Here is a 20081-nt window from a genome sequence, read left to right as displayed (position 1 = left end):
AAACATAACAATTGATTGTTTTAAGATTGGTGCTATCATGGCCTATATTTTCTATATTTTCTAGAGGGAAAAGGAGAAAAGGGTGACACAGGAAACTCTGGTATGTATCAACAGTTTTGTAACCAAATTATGTCCATTTGTACACTTTATTTTTGTAAAGTCAAATGCAAGTTTAAAAAGTTGTCAGATTGATGGGCAAATCCTTTTAAGTTGCATTTCATTATACAAATTACTTAAGAGAATCAGGGATAGTTAAGCAATATAAAAACTAGAATACCCTAGCAATATCAATAATACGACCGTTAATTATTATTAAAATTCAGATCTTTGAGCAATATCAAAATTAGGATATTTTAGTAGTATAAGAAAAGTATCTCTTAGCTATATCAAAATAAAGATAATTGAGTAATACCAAAACAAGACTATTTAACTAGTATACAAACATAACATTTGATTGTTTTATGATTGGTTTAATCATGGCCTTAAATATATTTCATATTTTCTAGGCGGCAAAGGAGAAAAGGGTGACAAAGGAAACTCTAGTATGTATCAACAGTTTTGTAAGAAAATTGTGTCCAGATGTAAATGTTTTTTGTAAATACCAATGCACATTTAAAAGAGTGCTAGATTGATTGGCGAATCTATTTAATTTGCATTTCATTACACAAATGACTTTAGAGATAGAGGGATATTTAAGCAATATCAAAACTAGAACACCTTAGCAATGTCAAAGCTATGATCGTTTAATAATATCAAAACTAGTAAACTTTGAGCAATATAAAAACTAGGATATTTTGTAATATAAGACTAGTATCTGTTAGCAATATCAAAATTAAGGTATCTTAGTTATACCAAAACAAGAATATTAACTAGTCAACAAACATAACAATTGATTGTTTTATGATTGGTGCTTTCATGGCCTATATTTTCTATATTTTCTAGAGGAAAAAGGAGAAAAGGGTGACACAGGAAACTCTGGTATGTATCAACAGTTTTGTAACCAAATTATGTCCATTTGTACACTTTATTTTTGTAAATTCAAATGCAAGTTTAAAAAGTTGTCAGATTGATGGGCAAATCCTTTTAAGTTGCATTTCATTATACAAATTACTTTAGAGAATCAGGGATATTTAAGCAATATCAAAACTAGAATACCCTAGCAATATCAATAATACGACCGTTAATTCATATCAAAATAAGACCCTTGAGCAATATCAAAATTAGGATATTTTAGTAGTATAAGAAAAGTATCTCTTAGCTATATCAAAATAAAGATAATTGAGTAATACCAAAACAAGAATATTTAACTAGTATACAAACATAACATTTGATTGTTTTATGATTGGTTTAATCATGGCCTTAATTATATTTCATATTTTCTAGGCGGCAAAGGAGAAAAGGGTGACAAAGGAAACTCCAGTATGTATCAACAGTTTTGTAAAAAAATTGTGTCCATTTGAAAATGTATTTTGTAAATACAAATGCACATTTAAAAGGGTGCTAGATTGATGGGCGAATCTATTTAATTTGCATTTCATTATACAAACGACTTAAGAGAATGAGGGATATTTAAGCAAGATCAAAACTAGAACACCTTAGCAATGTCAAAACTATGATCGTTTAATAATATCAAAACTAGTAAACTTTGAGCAATATAAAAACTAGGATATTTTTTAATATAAGACTAGTATCTGTTAGCGATATCAAAATTAGGATATCTTAGCTATACCAAAACAAGGATATTAACTAGTCAACAAACATAACAATTGATTGTTTTATGATTGGTGCTTTCATGGCCTATATTTTCTATATTTTTTAGAGGGAAAAGGAGAAAAGGGTGACCCAGGAAACTCTGGTATGTTTCAAAAGTTTTGTAACCAAATTATGTCCAATTTACAATTAATTTTTGTAAATTCAAATGCATGTTTAAAAAGTTGTCAGATTGATGGGCAAATCCATCTAAGTTGCATTTCATTATACAAATTACTATAGAGAATCAGGGATATTTAAGCAATATCAAAACTAGAATACCCTAGCAATATCAATAATATGACCGTTAATTCATATTAAAATAAGGATCTATCAGCAATATCAAAATTAGGATATTTTAGTAATATAAAAAAAGTATCTCTTAGCTATATCAAAATACAGATAATTGAGTCATACCAAAACAAGAATATTTACTAGTATACAAACATAACATTTGATTGTTTTATGATTGGTTTAGTCATGGCCTTATATATTTCATATTTTCTAGGCGGCAAAGGAGAAAAGGGTGACCCAGGAAACTCTGGTATGTATCAACAGTTTTGTAACCAAATTATGTCCATTTGTACACTTTATTTTTGTAAATTCAAATGCAAGTTTAAAAAGTTGTCAGATTGATGGGCAAATCCTTTTAAGTTGCATTTCATTATACAAATTACTTTAGAGAATCAGGGATATTTAAGCAATATCAAAACTAGAATACCCTAGCAATATCAATAATATGACCGTTAATTCATATCAAAATTAGTACTATGAGCAATATCAAAATTGGGATATTTGAGTAATATAAGAAAAGTATCTCTTAGCTATATCAAAATAAAGATAATTGAGTAATACCAAAACAAGAATATTTACTAGTATACAAACATAACATTTGATTGTTTTATGATTGGTTTAATCATGGCCTTATATATTTCATATTTTCTAGGCGGCAAAGGAGAAAAGGGTGACAAAGGAAACTCTAGTATGTATCAACAGTTTTGTAAGAAAATTGTGTACAGATGTAAATGTTTTTTGTAAATACAAATGCACATTTAAAAGAGTGCTAGATTGATGGGCGAATCTATTTAATTTGCATTTCATTACACAAATGACTTTAGAGAATGAGGGATATGTAAGCAACATCAAAACTAGAACAACTTAGCAATGTCAAAACTATGATCGTTTAATAATATCAAAACTAGTAAACTTTGAGCAATATAAAAACTAGGATATTTTTGTAATATAAGACTAGTATCTGTTGGCGATATCAAAATTAGGATATTTTAGCTATATCAAAACAAGGATATTAACTAGTCAACAAACATAACAATTGATTGTTTTATAATTGGTGCTTTCATGGCCTATATTTTCTATATTTTTTAGAGGGAAAAGGAGAAAAGGGTGACCCAGGAAACTCTGGTATGTTTCAAAAGTTTTGTAACCAAATTATGTCCAATTTACAATTTATTTTTGTAAATTCAAATGCATGTTTAGAAAGTTCTCAGATTGATGGGCAAATCTATCTAAGTTGCATTTCATTATTCAAATTACTTTAGAGAATCAGGGATATTTAAGCAATATCAAAACTAGAATACCCTAGCAAAATCAATAATATGACCGTTAATTCATATTAAAATAAGGATCTATGAGCAATATCAAAATTAGGATATTTTAGTAATAAAAAAAAAGTATCTCTTAGCTATATCAAAATAAAGATAATTGAGTAATACCAAAACAAGAATATTTACTAGTATACAAACATAACATTTGATTGTTTTATGATTGGTTTAATCATGGCCTTATATATTTCATATTTTCTAGGCGGCAAAGGAGAAAAGGGTGACAAAGGAAACTCTAGTATGTATCAACAGTTTTGTAAAAAAATTGTGTCCAGATGTGAATGTTTTTTGTAAATACAAATGCACATTTAAAAGGGTGCTAGATTGATGGGCGAATCTATTTAATTTGCATTTCATTATACAAATGACCTAAGGGAATGAGGGGTATTTAAGCAATGTCAAAACTAGAACACCTTAGCAATGTCAAAACTATGATCTTTTAATAATATCAAAACTATGATCTTTTAATAATATCAAAACTAGTAAACTTTGAGCAATATAAAAACTAGGATATTTTTTTAATATAAGACTAGTATCTGTTAGCGATATCAAAATTAGGATATCTTAGCTATACCAAAACAAAGATATTAACTAGTCAACAAACATAACAATTGATTGTTTATGATTGGAGCTTTCATGGCCTATATTTTCTAGAGGGAAAAGGAGAAAAGGGTGACCCAGGAAACTCTGGTATGTATCAACAGTTTTGTAACCAAATTATGTCCATTTTAACACCTTATTTTTGTAGATCCAATTGCACGTTTCTAAGATGTCAGATTGATAGATAAATCAATTTAAGTTGCATTTCATTAGACTACTAACTTTAGAGAATCAGGGATATTTAAACAATATCAAAACTAGAAGTTTGTAAGAAATATGTGTCCATTTGTAAAGTGGATTTTGTAAATACAAATGCACATTTAAAAGCATGTTAGATTGATGGACGATTCTATTCAAGTTGCATTTAATTATATAAATAAATTTAGAGAAAGAGGGATATTTAAGCAATATCAAAACGAGTCAACTTGAGCATTAGTAAACTATGGTTTTATAGCAATGACAAAACTTTGATATATTAGTTATACCAAAACTATGATATTTGAGTAATACCAAAACTATGATATTTGAGAAATACCAAGACTATGATATTTTAGTAATACCAAAACTATGATATTTCAATAATATCAAAAATATGATAATTGAGTATTATCAAAACTGGGATATTTAATAAATTATCTGAAGATAGATCTTTAAATTCAGAGATAAAACCTTTTATTTTACTTTTAAGGAATGAAAGGCGGACAGGGAGAAAAAGGCGACCAAGGAGAAAAAGGCAACAAAGGAGGCAAAGGAGACCAGGGAAACAAAGGTGACAAAGGGGACACAGGTAAAGACATTAATAGTGGAGTTCTGGCCCTATAAATAGTACAAGCCATTCAAGATATAAAATATATTGATGACGATAGGTAGACCTTATTAGACCTTACAATTTTAACAGCGAAACAATATTGAGCTGAACATCATACTTACTATATAAGACATAACAAAAATACAAACATATGAATTATTCCTAATTTTATACAGAGAAAAAATGGTAAACACAGGAAAAGTCTGTTACGACATAAAATTATGTAAAATTCAAAACCAAATTTCATATGTGATACTACAAAAATGTTTTTCCACATGTACATTATAGTAAGATTTAGAAATAATGTGTGTTTAAATGAAAACGGTCATATACCATTGATACCTTACGCTATTTACGCAGTAGTTATCATATGCAGCATACCGTAATCGTCTTATTGGTAATCTGTCATCAAATAAACGTAAACGAATCAAACAAGTATCTACGTAAATATCGAATGCATCAGCATCTACTAGGGGATACATTTATTTTTTGTGGGTACCAATTTTCATGGATTAAGAAAAACTTGCATATTCGTGGATATTTAATTTCGTGGTTTTGCAGAAGTCTGCATACAAACCTATCGAAGATCAGTCATTTGTTGAACATTTAAATTCGTGGTTTACCTGTGCCCAAGAAATCCGCAAAATTTGTTATCCAACGAATAATAATAAATACACAGTATTTAAAGTAGGTCTAACGTATACACTTCATAAACAATTTAAGTTCATTAAATTCAGAGATAAAACCTTTTATTTTACTTTTAAGGAATGAAAGGCGGACAGGGAGAAAAAGGCGACAAAGGAGGCAAAGGAGACCAGGGAAACAAAGGTGACAAAGGAGACACAGGTAAAGACATTAATAGTGGAGTTCTGGCCCTATAAATAGTACAAGCCATTTAGGATATAAAATATATTGATGACGATATGTAGACATTATTAGACCTTACAATTTTAACAGCGAAACAATATTGAGCTTAACATCATACTTACTATATAAGATATAACAAAAATACAAACATATGAATTATTCCTAATTTTATACAGAGAAAAAATGGTAAACACAGGAAAAGTCTGTTACGACATAAAATTATGTAAAATTCAAAACCAAATTTCATATGTGATACTACAAAAATGTTTTTCCACATGTACATTATAGTAAGATTTAGAAATAATGTGTGTTTAAATGAAAACGGTCATATACCATTGATACCTTACGCTATTTACGCAGTAGTTATCATATGCAGCATACCGTAATCGTCTTATTGGTAATCTGTCATCAAATAAACGTAAACGAATCAAACAAGTATCTACGTAAATATCGAATGCATCAGCATCTACTAGGGGATATATTTATTTTTTGTGGGTACCAATTTTCATGGATTAAGAAAAACTTGCATATTCGTGGATATTTAATTTCGTGGTTTTGCAGAAGTCTGCATACAAACCTATCGAAGATCAGTCATTTGTTGAACATTTAAATTCGTGGTTTACCTGTGCCCAAGAAATCCGCGAAATTTGTTATCCAACGAATAATAATAAATACACAGTATTTAAAGTAGGTCTAACGTATACACTTCATAAACAATGTAAGTTCATTAAATTCAGAGATAAAACCTTTTATTTTACTTTTAAGGAATGAAAGGCGGACAGGGAGAAAAAGGCGACAAAGGAGGCAAAGGAGACCAGGGAAACAAAGGTGACAAAGGAGACACAGGTAAAGACATTAATAGTGGAGTTCTGGCCCTATAAATAGTACAAGCCATTTAGGATATAAAATATATTGATGACGATATGTAGACATTATTAGACCTTACAATTTTAACAGCGAAACAATATTGAGCTTAACATCATACTTACTATATAAGACCTAACAAAAATACAAACATATGAATTATTCCTAATTTTATACAGAGAAAAAATGGTAAACACAGGAAAAGTCTGTTACGACATAAAATTATGTAAAATTCAAAACCAAATTTCATATGTGATACTACAAAAATGTTTTTCCACATGTACATTATAGTAAGATTTAGAAATAATGTGTGTTTAAATGAAAACGGTCATATACCATTGATACCTTACGCTATTTACGCAGTAGTTATCATATGCAGCATACCGTAATCGTCTCATTGGTAATCTGTTATCAAATAAACGTAAATGAATCAAACAAGTATCTACGTAAATATCGAATGCATCAGCATCTACTAGGGGATACATTTATTTTTTGTGGGTACCAATTTTCATGGATTAAGAAAAACTTGCATATTCGTGGATATTTAATTTCGTGGTTTTGCAGAAGTCTGCATACAAACCTATCGAAGATCAGTCATTTGTTGAACATTTAAATTCGTGGTTTACCTGTGCCCAAGAAATCCGCGGAATTTGTTATCCAACGAATAATAATAAATACACAGTATTTAAAGTAGGTCTAACGTATACACTTCATAAACAATGTAAGTTCTTTAAATTCAGAGATAAAACCTTTTATTTTACTTTTAAGGAATGAAAGGCGGACAGGGAGAAAAAGGCGACCAAGGAGGCAAAGGAGACCAGGGAAACAAAGGTGACAAAGGTGACACAGGTAAAGACATTAATAGTGGAGTTCTGGCCCTATAAATAGTACAAGCCATTTAGGATATAAAATATATTGATGACGATATGTAGACATTATTAGACCTTACAATTTTAACAGCGAAACAATATTGAGCTTACCATCATACTTACTATATAAGACATAACAAAAATACAAACAAATGAATTATTCCTAATTTTATACAGAGAAAAAATGGTAAACACAGGAAAAGTCTGTTACGACATGAAATTAAATGTACCTGTGCCCAAGAAATCCACGAAATTTGGTATCCAACGAATAATAATGAATACACAGTATTTAGTACAACATTTAAAGTAGGTCTAACGTATACACTTCATAAACAATGTAAGTTTTAGAATATTCAAGTCTTTATATGAAGTTTTTTTTTCACACACCTTTCTTCTGTACAACATTAAACATAAATACTACATGTGTTTTGTTTTTATCACAGGATGCGAAGGACAAGACGGTAAGTCGTGAACATGTGCATGCAACACAATCACAATTTATTTTGCCTTTGTATAGGGAGAATATGTAGACATTTAAAAATATATTACCACCAATAGGGCGCTAAAAAAAGGAGTCAAACATCTATGTTCAATTTCGCCTGAGGATGTTGGACATTAATGTAGTTTTCATTTAATAATCAATTTTAACGACAGTTCTTTTTAAAAATATGCAATACATATTGTTAGTACTGCATAATTCACTACGGAGCAGGCGATATCAAGGAAAGTAGACGTCCACAAGCAATAGCATGGACGCTGATTTCTGTTATGTCATTATTTTTTGTGTGATTTTAAAAAAAATGCGTATTTCTTTATTAAAACAAATACAATGTTATCTTCCAAAATGAATATACTGTGCGCTTATTTTTCATACTGTATTTTACGTTATAAAAGTTGTCGTAGGTTATTGGCTTCGTTCGTTTACTCTTATTTTTTTTGTTTGCTAAAGTTTTCATACACGTCTAATTGACTATTGTAAAATTAATTGGTAGGTGTTAAATCGATAACTAATAGAATATGGATTCCTATAAATTAAGAAATTAATATATTTTGAAAATGGAGTGGTAGATCTTTGAGATGAAACTGTTCAACTACTAACTTAATGTTCTCATGTGTACTTAATATAAGTAATTACATAAAACGTTCAACCAAACTGTTAGATATATTATTGGAGAGAAAAATATATGTTCATTATTGATTAAATTGATTTATCCTGTGAATGTGTTGCAAATGACACATTGTATTGAATCGTGGTGTACATACAGAGCTTGAAACATTTCTTCACTCTTCAGGAATGAAAGGAGACAAGGGAGACACGGGTGACACAGGTAAGGAGGACCTCATAGGTTGTACTTTTGTAAATATAGACAATGTAGTTTCCCTAGAAACTCCCGTTGTTGCTTAAACTGTGACACTTTTATTAAGAAGTGTTGTTCCAAGAACGGAAAGTTGATGTGTACAATGTACCACTATTTTTATTCAAAGGTCAAAATATAGAGCTGTGTGGCATGTTTTCAACATTTATATTCCCTGAACTTTTAAGGGTTTAAATTTACACTAAAATTCTCTACTACCGTTACATTCACTTGTGGATCTCCTAAGAATTAAATTTTAGGTGCTACCATGTTTTTCTATATTGATTCCATTCAAAAGTGATGTCTCTATGACATGGAACACAGAGATAATATCTGGTAACCAGAACGATAACAAATAACTTATCTATTAACATTATATATCTCCAAAAAAAGGCATGGTTACAGTTGTGTTTACAAACCACAAACTATACTGACTACACACATTTACTATATCACCATCAAAATTAAATAATAATACAATGTATCCTTACAGCTTAATATATTTCATATTTGGTTTGTTTATATACCAGTACGTTAGGTTTTTTTTTCTTTTGAATGTACACGTATTTCGGAGCCTTAAATAGTTAAGCATAGAGCACCAAGTGGAAAGTTAAAAAAAATTATATAGAACCTTGTTTTAAATAACCAAACAATATCAAAACTAGGATCTTTGATGAGCAATAGGCAAATAAGGATAGTTTAATAATACCAAAACTATGATCGTTAATTATTATTAAAACTAGGGTCTTTGAGCAATATCAAAACTAAAATATTTTAGTAAATAAATATAAAAACTAGAATCTTTTAGATAAATATCAAGGATCTTTTAGTAATTCCAAAACAAGAATACTTACAAGTAAAACAACATAACATTTGATGGTTTTATGATTGACATTTCAATGACCAATGTTTTGTGAGGAAATTGTGTTCATTTGTAAAGATTATTTTGTAAATGCAAATGCACTTTGGAAAGGATGTCAGATTCATGTTAAAATCAATTTCAATATACATATAATTTTAGAGAATCAGAGATTATTAAGCAATATCAAAACTTGAATACCTTTACAATATCAAAGCTATGATTAAATAGTAATATTAAACATCGGTTCGTTGAGGAAGATCACAACTAGGATATTTTAGTGATATAAGACTAATACTGTAAAGTTTATTTTGTAGATACAAATGATCATTTAAAAGGATGTCAGATTGATGGTCAAATTAATTTTAATTGTATTTCATTCTTCAAAAACATTAAGAGAATCAGGGATCTTTAAGTAATATCAAAACAAGTATATTCAAGCATTCACAAAACTAGGTCCTTTTGAGCAATACCCAAATTTGGATATAGTATTAATATCAAAACTATGATCGTTTAGTTATAATAAAACTTGGATCTTTAAGCAGAATTAAAAAAGGATATTTTAGTTATACCAAAACAAGAATATTTATTAGTAAACATACATACATTTCGTTTTTTATGTTTGGTATATGCATGACCTTACATTTTCTACATTTTCTAGGAGAAAAAGGAGAACCAGGAAACAATGGAAACAATGGTATAAAATCAACAGTTTTAAAAGCAAACTGTGTCTATTATTAACTTGCATTTCATTATTCAAATAACTTTAGAGAATCAGACATTTTTAAGCAATATCAAAACTATAATGCCTAAGCAATATCAAAACCATGATCTTTTAGCAATATCAAAACAATAATTTTTTAGTAAGTCAAAACTAGGATATTTTAGTAATGCCTAAACAAGGATATTTACTTCAAAACAAACATATGATTGAATTGTTCTTATGATTGGTATTTTCATGGCCTTATATTTTTTTTATACTTTCCAGGAGAAAAAGGAGAACCAGGAAACAATGGAAACAAAGGTATGAAATCAACAATTTTAAAAGCAAATTGTGTCTATTATTAACTTGCATTTCATTATACAAATAACTTTAGAGAATCAGGAATTTTTAAACAATATCAAAACTAGAATACCTTAGCAATATCAAAACCATGATCTTTGAATAAAATAAAAATCAGTATCTTTTAGCAATATGAAAACTAGGGTCTTTTTATAATATTAAAACTAAGATCTTTGAGCAATATCAAAAATAGGATAATTTAGTAAGACAAGAATAAAATCTGTAAGCAATATCAAAATGAAAATTTTTAGTTATATCAAAATTATGTTATTCACTAATAAAAAAAACTAAACATTTGTTGGTTTTATGATTGCTATTGTCATGTCCTTGTAATTTCTATTTTTTCTAGGTGGAAAAGGAGAAAAGGGTGACAAGGGAAACACTGGTATGTATTAACAGTTTTGTAATCAAGTTGTGTCCTTTTGTACAGTTTATTTTGTAAATGCAAATACGCGTTTTAAAAGTTGCAAGATTAATGGACAAACTACTTTGAGTTGCATTTAACTATACTGATGACATTAGAGAATCAGGTATCTTTACCAAAACTAGAATACTTTCTCAATATCAAAACTAAGATTCTTCAGTAATATCAAAACTAGTAAACTTTAGCAATATCAAAACAATGAGCTTTTAGCAATATCAAAACCATGATCTTATAGCAATATCAAAACAAATATATTATAGTAATATCAAATCTAGGATAGTTTAGTAATGCCTAATCAAGGATATTTACTAGTAAACAAACACATGATTGAATTGTTATTATGATTGGTATTTTCATGGCCTTATATTTTTTTATATTTTCCAGGAGGAAAAGGAGAACCAGGAAACAATGGAAACAATGGTATAAAATCAACAGTTTTAAAAGCAAACTGTGTCTATTATTAACTTGCATTTCATTATTCAAATAAATTTAGAGAATCAGACATTTTTAAGCAATATCAAAACTAGAATACCTTAGCAATATCAAAACCATGATCTTTGAATAATATAAAAATCAGTATATTTTAGCAATATGAAACCTAGGATCTTTTTATAATATTTAAACTAAGATCTTTGAGCAATATCAAAAATGGGATAATTTAGTAAGACAAGAATAAAATCTGTAAGCAATATCAAAATGAAAATATTTTAGTTATATCAAAATTATGTTATTCATTAATAAAAAAAAATTAAACATTTGTTGGTTTTATGATTGCTATTGTCATGTCCTTGTAATTTCTATTTTTTCTAGGTGGAAAAGGAGAAAAGGGTGACAAGGGAAACACTGGTATGTATTAACAGTTTTGTAATCAAGTTGTGTCCTTTTGTACAGTTTATTTTGTAAATGCAAATACGCGTTTTAAAAGTTGCAAGATTAATGGACAAACTACTTTGAGTTGCATTTAACTATACTGATGACATTAGAGAATCAGGTATCTTTAAGCAATACCAAAACTAGAATACTTTCTCAATATCAAAACTAAGATTCTTCAGTAATATCAAAACTAGTAAACTTTAGCAATATCAAAACAATGAGCTTTTAGCAATATCAAAACCATGATCTTATAGCAATATCAAAACAAATATATTATAGTAATATCAAATCTAGGATAGTTTAGTAATGCCTAATCAAGGATATTTACTAGTAAACAAACACATGATTGAATTGTTATTATGATTGGTATTTTCATGGCCTTATATTTTTTTATATTTTCCAGGAGGAAAAGGAGAACCAGGAAACAATGGAAACAATGGTATAAAATCAACAGTTTTAAAAGCAAACTGTGTCTATTATTAACTTGCATTTCATTATTCAAATAAATTTAGAGAATCAGACATTTTTAAGCAATATCAAAACTAGAATACCTTAGCAATATCAAAACCATGATCTTTGAATAATATAAAAATCAGTATATTTTTGCAATATGAAAACTAGGGTCTTTTTATAATATTAAAACTAAGATCTTTGAGCAATATCAAAAATAAGATAATTTAGTAAGACAAGAATAAAATCTGTAAGCAATGTCAAAATGAAAATATTTTAGTTATATCAAAATTATGTTATTCACTAATAAAAAAACTAAACATTTGTTGGTTTTATGATTGCTATTGTCATGTCCTTGTAATTTCTATTTTTTCTAGGTGGAAAAGGAGAAAAGGGTGACAAGGGAAACACTGGTATGTATTAACAGTTTTGTAATCAAGTTGTGTCCTTTTGTACAGTTTATTTTGTAAATGCAAATACGCGTTTTAAAAGTTGCAAGATTAATGGACAAACTACTTTGAGTTGCATTTATCTATACTGATGACATTAGAGAATCAGGTATCTTTAAGCAATACCAAAACTAGAATACTTTCTCAATATCAAAACTAAGATTCTTCAGTAATATCAAAACTAGTAAACTTTAGCAATAACAAAACTAGTAAACTTTAGCAATATCAAAACAATGATCTTTTAGCAATATCAAAACCATGATCTAATAGCAATATCAAAACAATGATCTTTAAGCAATATCAAAACCATGATCTAATAGCAATATCAAAACAAATATATTATAGTTATATCAAAACTAAGATAGTTTAGTAATGCCTAATCAAGGATATATACTAGTAAACAAACACATGATTGAATTTTTCTTATGATTGGTATTTTCATAGCCTTATAATTTTTAATATTTTCCAGGAGAAAAAGGAGAACCAGGAAACAATGGAAACAATGGTATAAAATCAACAGTTTTAAAAGCAAACTGTGTCTACTATTAACTTGCATTTCTTTATTCAAATAACTTTAGAGAATCAGACATTTTTAAGCAATATCAAAACTAGAATACCTTAGCAATATCAAAACCATGATCTTTGAATAAAATAAAAATCAGTATCTTTTAGCAACATGAAAACTAGGGTCTTTTTATAATATTAAAACTAAGACTTTTGAGCAATATCAAAATAGGATGATTTAGTAAGACAAGAATAAAATATGTAAGCAATATCAAAATGAAAATATTTTAGTTATATCAAAATTATGTTATTCACTAATAAACAAACTAAACATTTGTTGGTTTTATGATTGCTATTGTCATGTCCTTGTAATTTCTATTTTTTCTAGGTGGAAAAGGAGAAAAGGGTGACAAGGGAAACACTGGTATGTATTAACAGTTTAATAATCAAGTTGTGTCCTTTTGTACAGTTTATTTTGTAAATGCAAATACGCGTTTTAAAAGTTCCAAGTTTAATGGACAGATTACTTTGAGTTGCATTTAACTATACTGATGAAATTAGAGAATCAGGTATCTTTAAGCAAAACCAAAACTAGAATACTTTCTCAATATCTAAACAAAGATTTTTCAGTAATCTCAAAACTAGTAAACTTTAGCAATATCAAAACAATGATCTTTTAGCAATATCAAAACCATGATCTTATAGCAATATCAAAACAAATATATTGTAGTAATATCAAATCTAGGATAGTTTAGTAATGCCTAAAAAAGGATATTTACTAGTAAACAAACACATGATTGAATTGTTCTTATGATTGGTATTTTCATGGCCTTATATTTTCTAATATTTTCCAGGAGGAAAAGGAGAACCAGGAAACAATGGAAACAATGGTATAAAATCAACAGTTTTAAAAGCAAACTGTGTCTATTATTAACTTGCATTTCATTATTCAAATAACTTTAGAGATTCAAACATTTTTAAGCAATATCAAAACTAGAATACCTTAGCAATATCAAAACCATGATCTTTGAATAATATAAAAATCAGTATATTTTTGCAATATGAAAACTAGGGTCTTTTTATAATATTAAAACTAAGATCTTTGAGCAATATCAAAAATAGGATAATTTAGTAAGACAAGAATAAAATCTGTAAGCAATATCAAAATAAAAATATTTTAGTTATATCAAAATTATGTTATTCACTAATAAAAAAAACTAAACATTTGTTGGTTTTATGATCGCTATTGTCATGTCCTTGTAATTTCTATTTTTTCTAGGTGGAAAAGGAGAAAAGGGTGACAAGGGAAACACTGGTATGTATTAAGAGTTTTGTAACCAAGTTGTGTCCTTTTGTACAGTTTATTTTGTAAATGCAAATTCGCGTTTTAAAAGTTGGAAGATAAATGGACAAATTACTTTGAGTTGCATTTAATTATACTGATGACATTAGAGAATCAGGTATCTTTAAGCAATACCAAAACTAGAATCTGTACTTTTTCAATATCAAAACTAAGATTCTTCAGTAATATCAAAACTAGTAAACTTTAGAAATATCAAAACAATGAACTTTCAGCAATATCAAAACCATGATCTTATAGCAATATAATAACTAGTATCTTTTAGTAATATCAGAAGAAGGATATTTTAGTAATGCCTAAACAAGGATATTTACTAGTAAACAAACACATGATTGGATATTTCCTATGATTGGTATTTTCATGGCCTTATATATTTTAATATTTTCCAGGAGAAAAAGGAGAACCAGGAAACAATGGAAACAATGGTATAAAATCAACAGTTTTAAAAGCAAACTGTGTCTATTATTAACTTTCATTTCATTATTCAAATAAATTTAGAGAATCAGGAATTTTTAAGCAATATCAAAACTAGAATACCTTAGCAATATCAAAACCATGATCTTTGAATAATATAAAAATCAGTATCTTTTAGCAATATGAAAACTATGATCTTTTTATAATATTACAATCAAGATCTTATAGCAATATCAAAACAAATATAATATAGTAATATCAAAACTAGGATAGTTTTGTAATGCCTAATCAAGGATATATACTAGTAAACAAACACATGATTGAATTATTCTTATGATTGGTATTTTCATGGCCTTATATTTTTTTATATTTTCCAGGAGGAAAAGGAGAACCAGGAAACAATGGAAACAATGGTATAAAATCAACAGTTTTAAAAGCAAACTGTGTCTATTATTAACTTGCATTTCATTATTCAAATAACTTTAGAGATTCAAACATTTTTAAGCAATATCAAAACTAGAATACCTTAGCAATATCAAAACCATGATCTTTGAATAATATAAAAATCAGTACATTTTTGCAATATGAAAACTAGGGTCTTTTTATAATATTAAAACTAAGATCTTTGAGCAATATCAAAAATAGGATAATTTAGTAAGACAAGAATAAAATCTGTAAGCAATGTCAAAATGAAAATATTTCAGTTATATCAAAATTATGTTATTCACTAATAAAAAAACTAAACATTTGTTGGTTTTATGATTGCTATTGACATGTCCTTGTAATTTCTATTTTTTCTAGGTGGAAAAGGAGAAAAGGGTGACAAGGGAAACACTGGTATGTATTAACAGTTTTGTAATCAAGTTGTGTCCTTTTGTACAGTTTATTTTGTAAATGCAAATACGCGTTTTAAAAGTTGCAAGATTAATGGACAAACTACTTTGAGTTGCATTTATCTATACTGATGACATTAGAGAATCAGGTATCTTTAAGCAATACCAAAACTAGAATACTTTCTCAATATCAAAACTAAGATTCTTCAGTAATATCAAAACTAGTAAACTTTAGCAATAACAAAACTAGTAAACTTTAGCAATATCAAAACAATGATCTTTTAGCAATATCAAAACCATGATCTAATAGCAATATCAAAACAATGATCTTTAAGCAATATCAAAACCATGATCTAATAGCAATATCAAAACAAATATATTATAGTTATATCAAAACTAGGATAGTTTAGTAATGCCTAATCAAGGATATATACTAGTAAACAAACACATGATTGAATTTTTCTTATGATTGGTATTTTCATAGCCTTATAATTTTTAATATTTTCCAGGAGAAAAAGGAGAACCAGGAAACAATGGAAACAATGGTATAAAATCAACAGTTTTAAAAGCAAACTGTGTCTACTATTAACTTGCATTTCTTTATTCAAATAACTTTAGAGAATCAGACATTTTTAAGCAATATCAAAACTAGAATACCTTAGCAATATCAAAACCATGATCTTTGAATAAAATAAAAATCAGTATCTTTTAGCACTATGAAAACTAGGGTCTTTTTATAATATTAAAACTAAGACTTTTGAGCAATATCAAAATAGGATGATTTAGTAAGACAAGAATAAAATCTGTAAGCAATATCAAAATGAAAATATTTTAGTTATATCAAAATTATGTTATTCACTAATAAACAAACTAAACATTTGTTGGTTTTATGATTGCTATTGTCATGTCCTTGTAATTTCTATTTTTTCTAGGTGGAAAAGGAGAAAAGGGTGACAAGGGAAACACTGGTATGTATTAACAGTTTAATAATCAAGTTGTGTCCTTTTGTACAGTTTATTTTGTAAATGCAAATACGCGTTTTAAAAGTTCCAAGATTAATGGACAGATTACTTTGAGTTGCATTTAACTATACTGATGAAATTAGAGAATCAGGTATCTTTAAGCAAAAACAAAACTAGAATACTTTCTCAATATCAAAACAAAGATTCTTCAGTAATCTCAAAACTAGTAAATTTTAGCAATATCAAAACAATGATCTTTTAGCAATATCAAAACCATGATCTTATAGCAATATCAAAACAAATATATTATAGTAATATCAGAACTAGGATAGTTTAGTAATGCCTAAACAAGGATATTTACTAGTAAACAAACACATGATTGAATTGTTCTTATGATTGGTATTTTCATGGCCTTATATTTTCTAATATTTTCCAGGAGGAAAAGGAGAACCAGGAAACAATGGAAACAATGGTATAAAATCAACAGTTTTAAAAGCAAACTGTGTCTATTATTAACTTGCATTTCATTATTCAAATAACTTTAGAGATTCAAACATTTTTAAGCAATATCAAAACTAGAATACCTTAGCAATATCAAAACCATGATCTTTGAATAATATAAAAATCAGTATATTTTTGCAATATGAAAACTAGGGTCTTTTTATAATATTAAAACTAAGATCTTTGAGCAATATCAAAAATAGGATAATTTAGTAAGACAAGAATAAAATCTGTAAGCAATATCAAAATAAAAATATTTTAGTTATATCAAAATTATGTTATTCACTAATAAAAAAAACTAAACATTTGTTGGTTTTATGATCGCTATTGTCATGTCCTTGTAATTTCTATTTTTTCTAGGTGGAAAAGGAGAAAAGGGTGACAAGGGAAACACTGGTATGTATTAACAGTTTTGTAACCAAGTTGTGTCCTTTTGTACAGTTTATTTTGTAAATGCAAATTCGCGTTTTAAAAGTTGCAAGATAAATGGACAAATTACTTTGAGTTGCATTTAATTATACTGATGAAATTAGAGAATCAGGTATCTTTAAGCAATACCAAAACTAGAATCTGTACTTTCTCAATATCAAATCTAAGATTCTTCAGTAATATCACAACTAGTAAACCTTAGAAATATCAAAACAATGATCTTTTAGCAATATCAAAACCATGATCTTATAGCAATATAATAACTAGTATCTTTTAGTAATATCAGAAGTAGGATATTTTAGTAATGCCTAAACAAGGATATTTACTTCAAAACAAACACATGATTGAATTGTTCTTATGATTGGTATTTTCATGGCCTTATATTTTTTATATTTTCCAGGAGGAAAAGGAGAACCAGGAAACAATGGAAACAATGGTATAAAATCAACAGTTTTTAAAGCAAACTATGTCTATTATTAACTTGCATTTCATTAATTAAATAACTTAAGAGAATCAGACATTTTTAAGCAATATCAAAACTAGAATACCTTAGCAATATCAAAACCATCATCTTTGAATAATATAAAAATCAGTATCTTTTAGCAATATGAAAACTAGGATCTTTTTATAATATTAAAACTAAGATCTTTGAGCAATATCAAAAATAGGATAATTTAGTAAGACAAGAATAAATTCTGTAAGCAATATCAAAATGAAAATATTTTAGTTATATCAAAATTATGTTATTCACTAATAAAAAAAACAACTAAACATTTGTTGGTTTTATGATTGCTATTGTCACGTCCTTGTAATTTCTATTTTTTCTAGGTGGAAAAGGAGAAAAGGGTGACAAGGGAAACACTGGTATGTATTAACAATTTTGTAACCAAGTTGTGTCCTTTTGTACAGTTTATTTTGTAAATGCAAATTCGCGTTTTAAAAGTTGGAAGATAAATGGACAAATTACTTTGAGTTGCATTTAATTATACTGATGACATTAGAGAATCAGGTATCTTTAAGCAATACCAAAACTAGAATCTGTACTTTCTCAATATCAAAACTAAGATTCTTCAGTAATATCAAAACTAGTAAACTTTAGAAATATCAAAACAATGAACTTTCAGCAATATCAAAACCATGATCTTATAGCAATATAATAACTAGTATCTTTTAGTAATATCAGAAGTAGGATATTTTAGTAATGCCTAAACAAGGATATTTACTAGTAAACAAACACATGATTGGATATTTCCTATGATTGGTATTTTCATGGCCTTATATATTTTAATATTTTCCAGGAGAAAAAGGAGAACCAGGAAACAATGGAAACAATGGTATAAAATCAACAGTTTTAAAAGCAAACTGTGTCTATTATTAACTTTCATTTCATTATTCAAATAAATTTAGAGAATCAGGAATTTTTAAGCAATATCAAAACTAGAATACCTTAGCAATATCAAAACCATGATCTTTGAATAATATAAAAATCAGTATCTTTTAGCAATATGAAAACTATGATCTTTTTATAATATTACAATCAAGATCTTATAGCAATATCAAAACAAATATAATATAGTAATATCAAAACTAGGATAGTTTAGTAATGCCTAATCAAGGATATATACTAGTAAACAAACACATGATTGAATTATTCTTATGATTGGTATTTTCATGGCCTTATATTTTTTTATATTTTCCAGGAGGAAAAGGAGAACCAGGAAACAATGGAAACAATGGTATAAAATCAACAGTTTTAAAAGCAAACTGTGTCTATTATTAACTTGCATTTCATTATTCAAATAACTTTAGAGATTCAAACATTTTTAAGCAATATCAAAACTAGAATACCTTAGCAATATCAAAACCATGATCTTTGAATAATATAAAAATCAGTATATTTTAGCAATATGAAAACTGGGGTCTTTTTATAATACTAAAACTAAGATCTTTGAGCAATATCAAAAATAGGATAATTTAGTAAGACAAGAATAAAATCTGTAAGCAATATCAAAATAAAAATATTTTAGTTATATCAAAATTATGTTATTCACTAATAAAAAAAACTAAACATTTGTTGGTTTTATGATTGCTATTGTCATGTCCTTGTAATTTCTATTTTTTCTAGGTGGAAAAGGAGAAAAGGGTGACAAGGGAAACACTGGTATGTATTAACAGTTTTGTAACCAAGTTGTGTCCAAGTTGTGAACTACAAATTTATGTGACGTATAT

At 27.6% G+C, this 20081-nt stretch overlaps 1 protein-coding gene across 1 annotated transcript in view; it reads left to right on the top strand.

Moving 5' to 3' along the window:
• The window catches only part of LOC134700277 (collagen alpha-1(IV) chain-like), a 60813-nt gene that overhangs the window by 29905 nt on the left and 10827 nt on the right, over window positions 1-20081 (top strand). The window contains exons 17-49 of the mRNA XM_063561635.1: window positions 507-581; window positions 1384-1419; window positions 1820-1855; window positions 2258-2293; window positions 3133-3168; window positions 4657-4755; window positions 5542-5622; window positions 6409-6489; window positions 7276-7356; window positions 7820-7837; window positions 8669-8704; window positions 10579-10614; window positions 11003-11038; window positions 11462-11497; window positions 11888-11923; window positions 12354-12389; window positions 12778-12813; window positions 13319-13354; window positions 13742-13777; window positions 14208-14243; window positions 14633-14668; window positions 15103-15138; window positions 15505-15540; window positions 15929-15964; window positions 16470-16505; window positions 16893-16928; window positions 17359-17394; window positions 17784-17819; window positions 18253-18288; window positions 18681-18716; window positions 19151-19186; window positions 19553-19588; window positions 19978-20013. Of these exons, the coding sequence (XP_063417705.1) occupies window positions 507-581; window positions 1384-1419; window positions 1820-1855; window positions 2258-2293; window positions 3133-3168; window positions 4657-4755; window positions 5542-5622; window positions 6409-6489; window positions 7276-7356; window positions 7820-7837; window positions 8669-8704; window positions 10579-10614; window positions 11003-11038; window positions 11462-11497; window positions 11888-11923; window positions 12354-12389; window positions 12778-12813; window positions 13319-13354; window positions 13742-13777; window positions 14208-14243; window positions 14633-14668; window positions 15103-15138; window positions 15505-15540; window positions 15929-15964; window positions 16470-16505; window positions 16893-16928; window positions 17359-17394; window positions 17784-17819; window positions 18253-18288; window positions 18681-18716; window positions 19151-19186; window positions 19553-19588; window positions 19978-20013 (1407 nt within the window). The remainder of the gene's footprint in view (window positions 1-506; window positions 582-1383; window positions 1420-1819; window positions 1856-2257; window positions 2294-3132; window positions 3169-4656; window positions 4756-5541; window positions 5623-6408; window positions 6490-7275; window positions 7357-7819; window positions 7838-8668; window positions 8705-10578; window positions 10615-11002; window positions 11039-11461; window positions 11498-11887; window positions 11924-12353; window positions 12390-12777; window positions 12814-13318; window positions 13355-13741; window positions 13778-14207; window positions 14244-14632; window positions 14669-15102; window positions 15139-15504; window positions 15541-15928; window positions 15965-16469; window positions 16506-16892; window positions 16929-17358; window positions 17395-17783; window positions 17820-18252; window positions 18289-18680; window positions 18717-19150; window positions 19187-19552; window positions 19589-19977; window positions 20014-20081) is intronic.

Source organism: Mytilus trossulus, unplaced genomic scaffold, assembly GCF_036588685.1.
Source record: "Mytilus trossulus isolate FHL-02 unplaced genomic scaffold, PNRI_Mtr1.1.1.hap1 h1tg000128l__unscaffolded, whole genome shotgun sequence".
Classification (NCBI taxonomy): Eukaryota; Metazoa; Mollusca; class Bivalvia; order Mytilida; family Mytilidae; genus Mytilus; species Mytilus trossulus.
The sequence above is the reverse complement of the archived record's forward strand: the minus strand, read 5'-3'. Positions and strand labels throughout refer to the sequence as shown.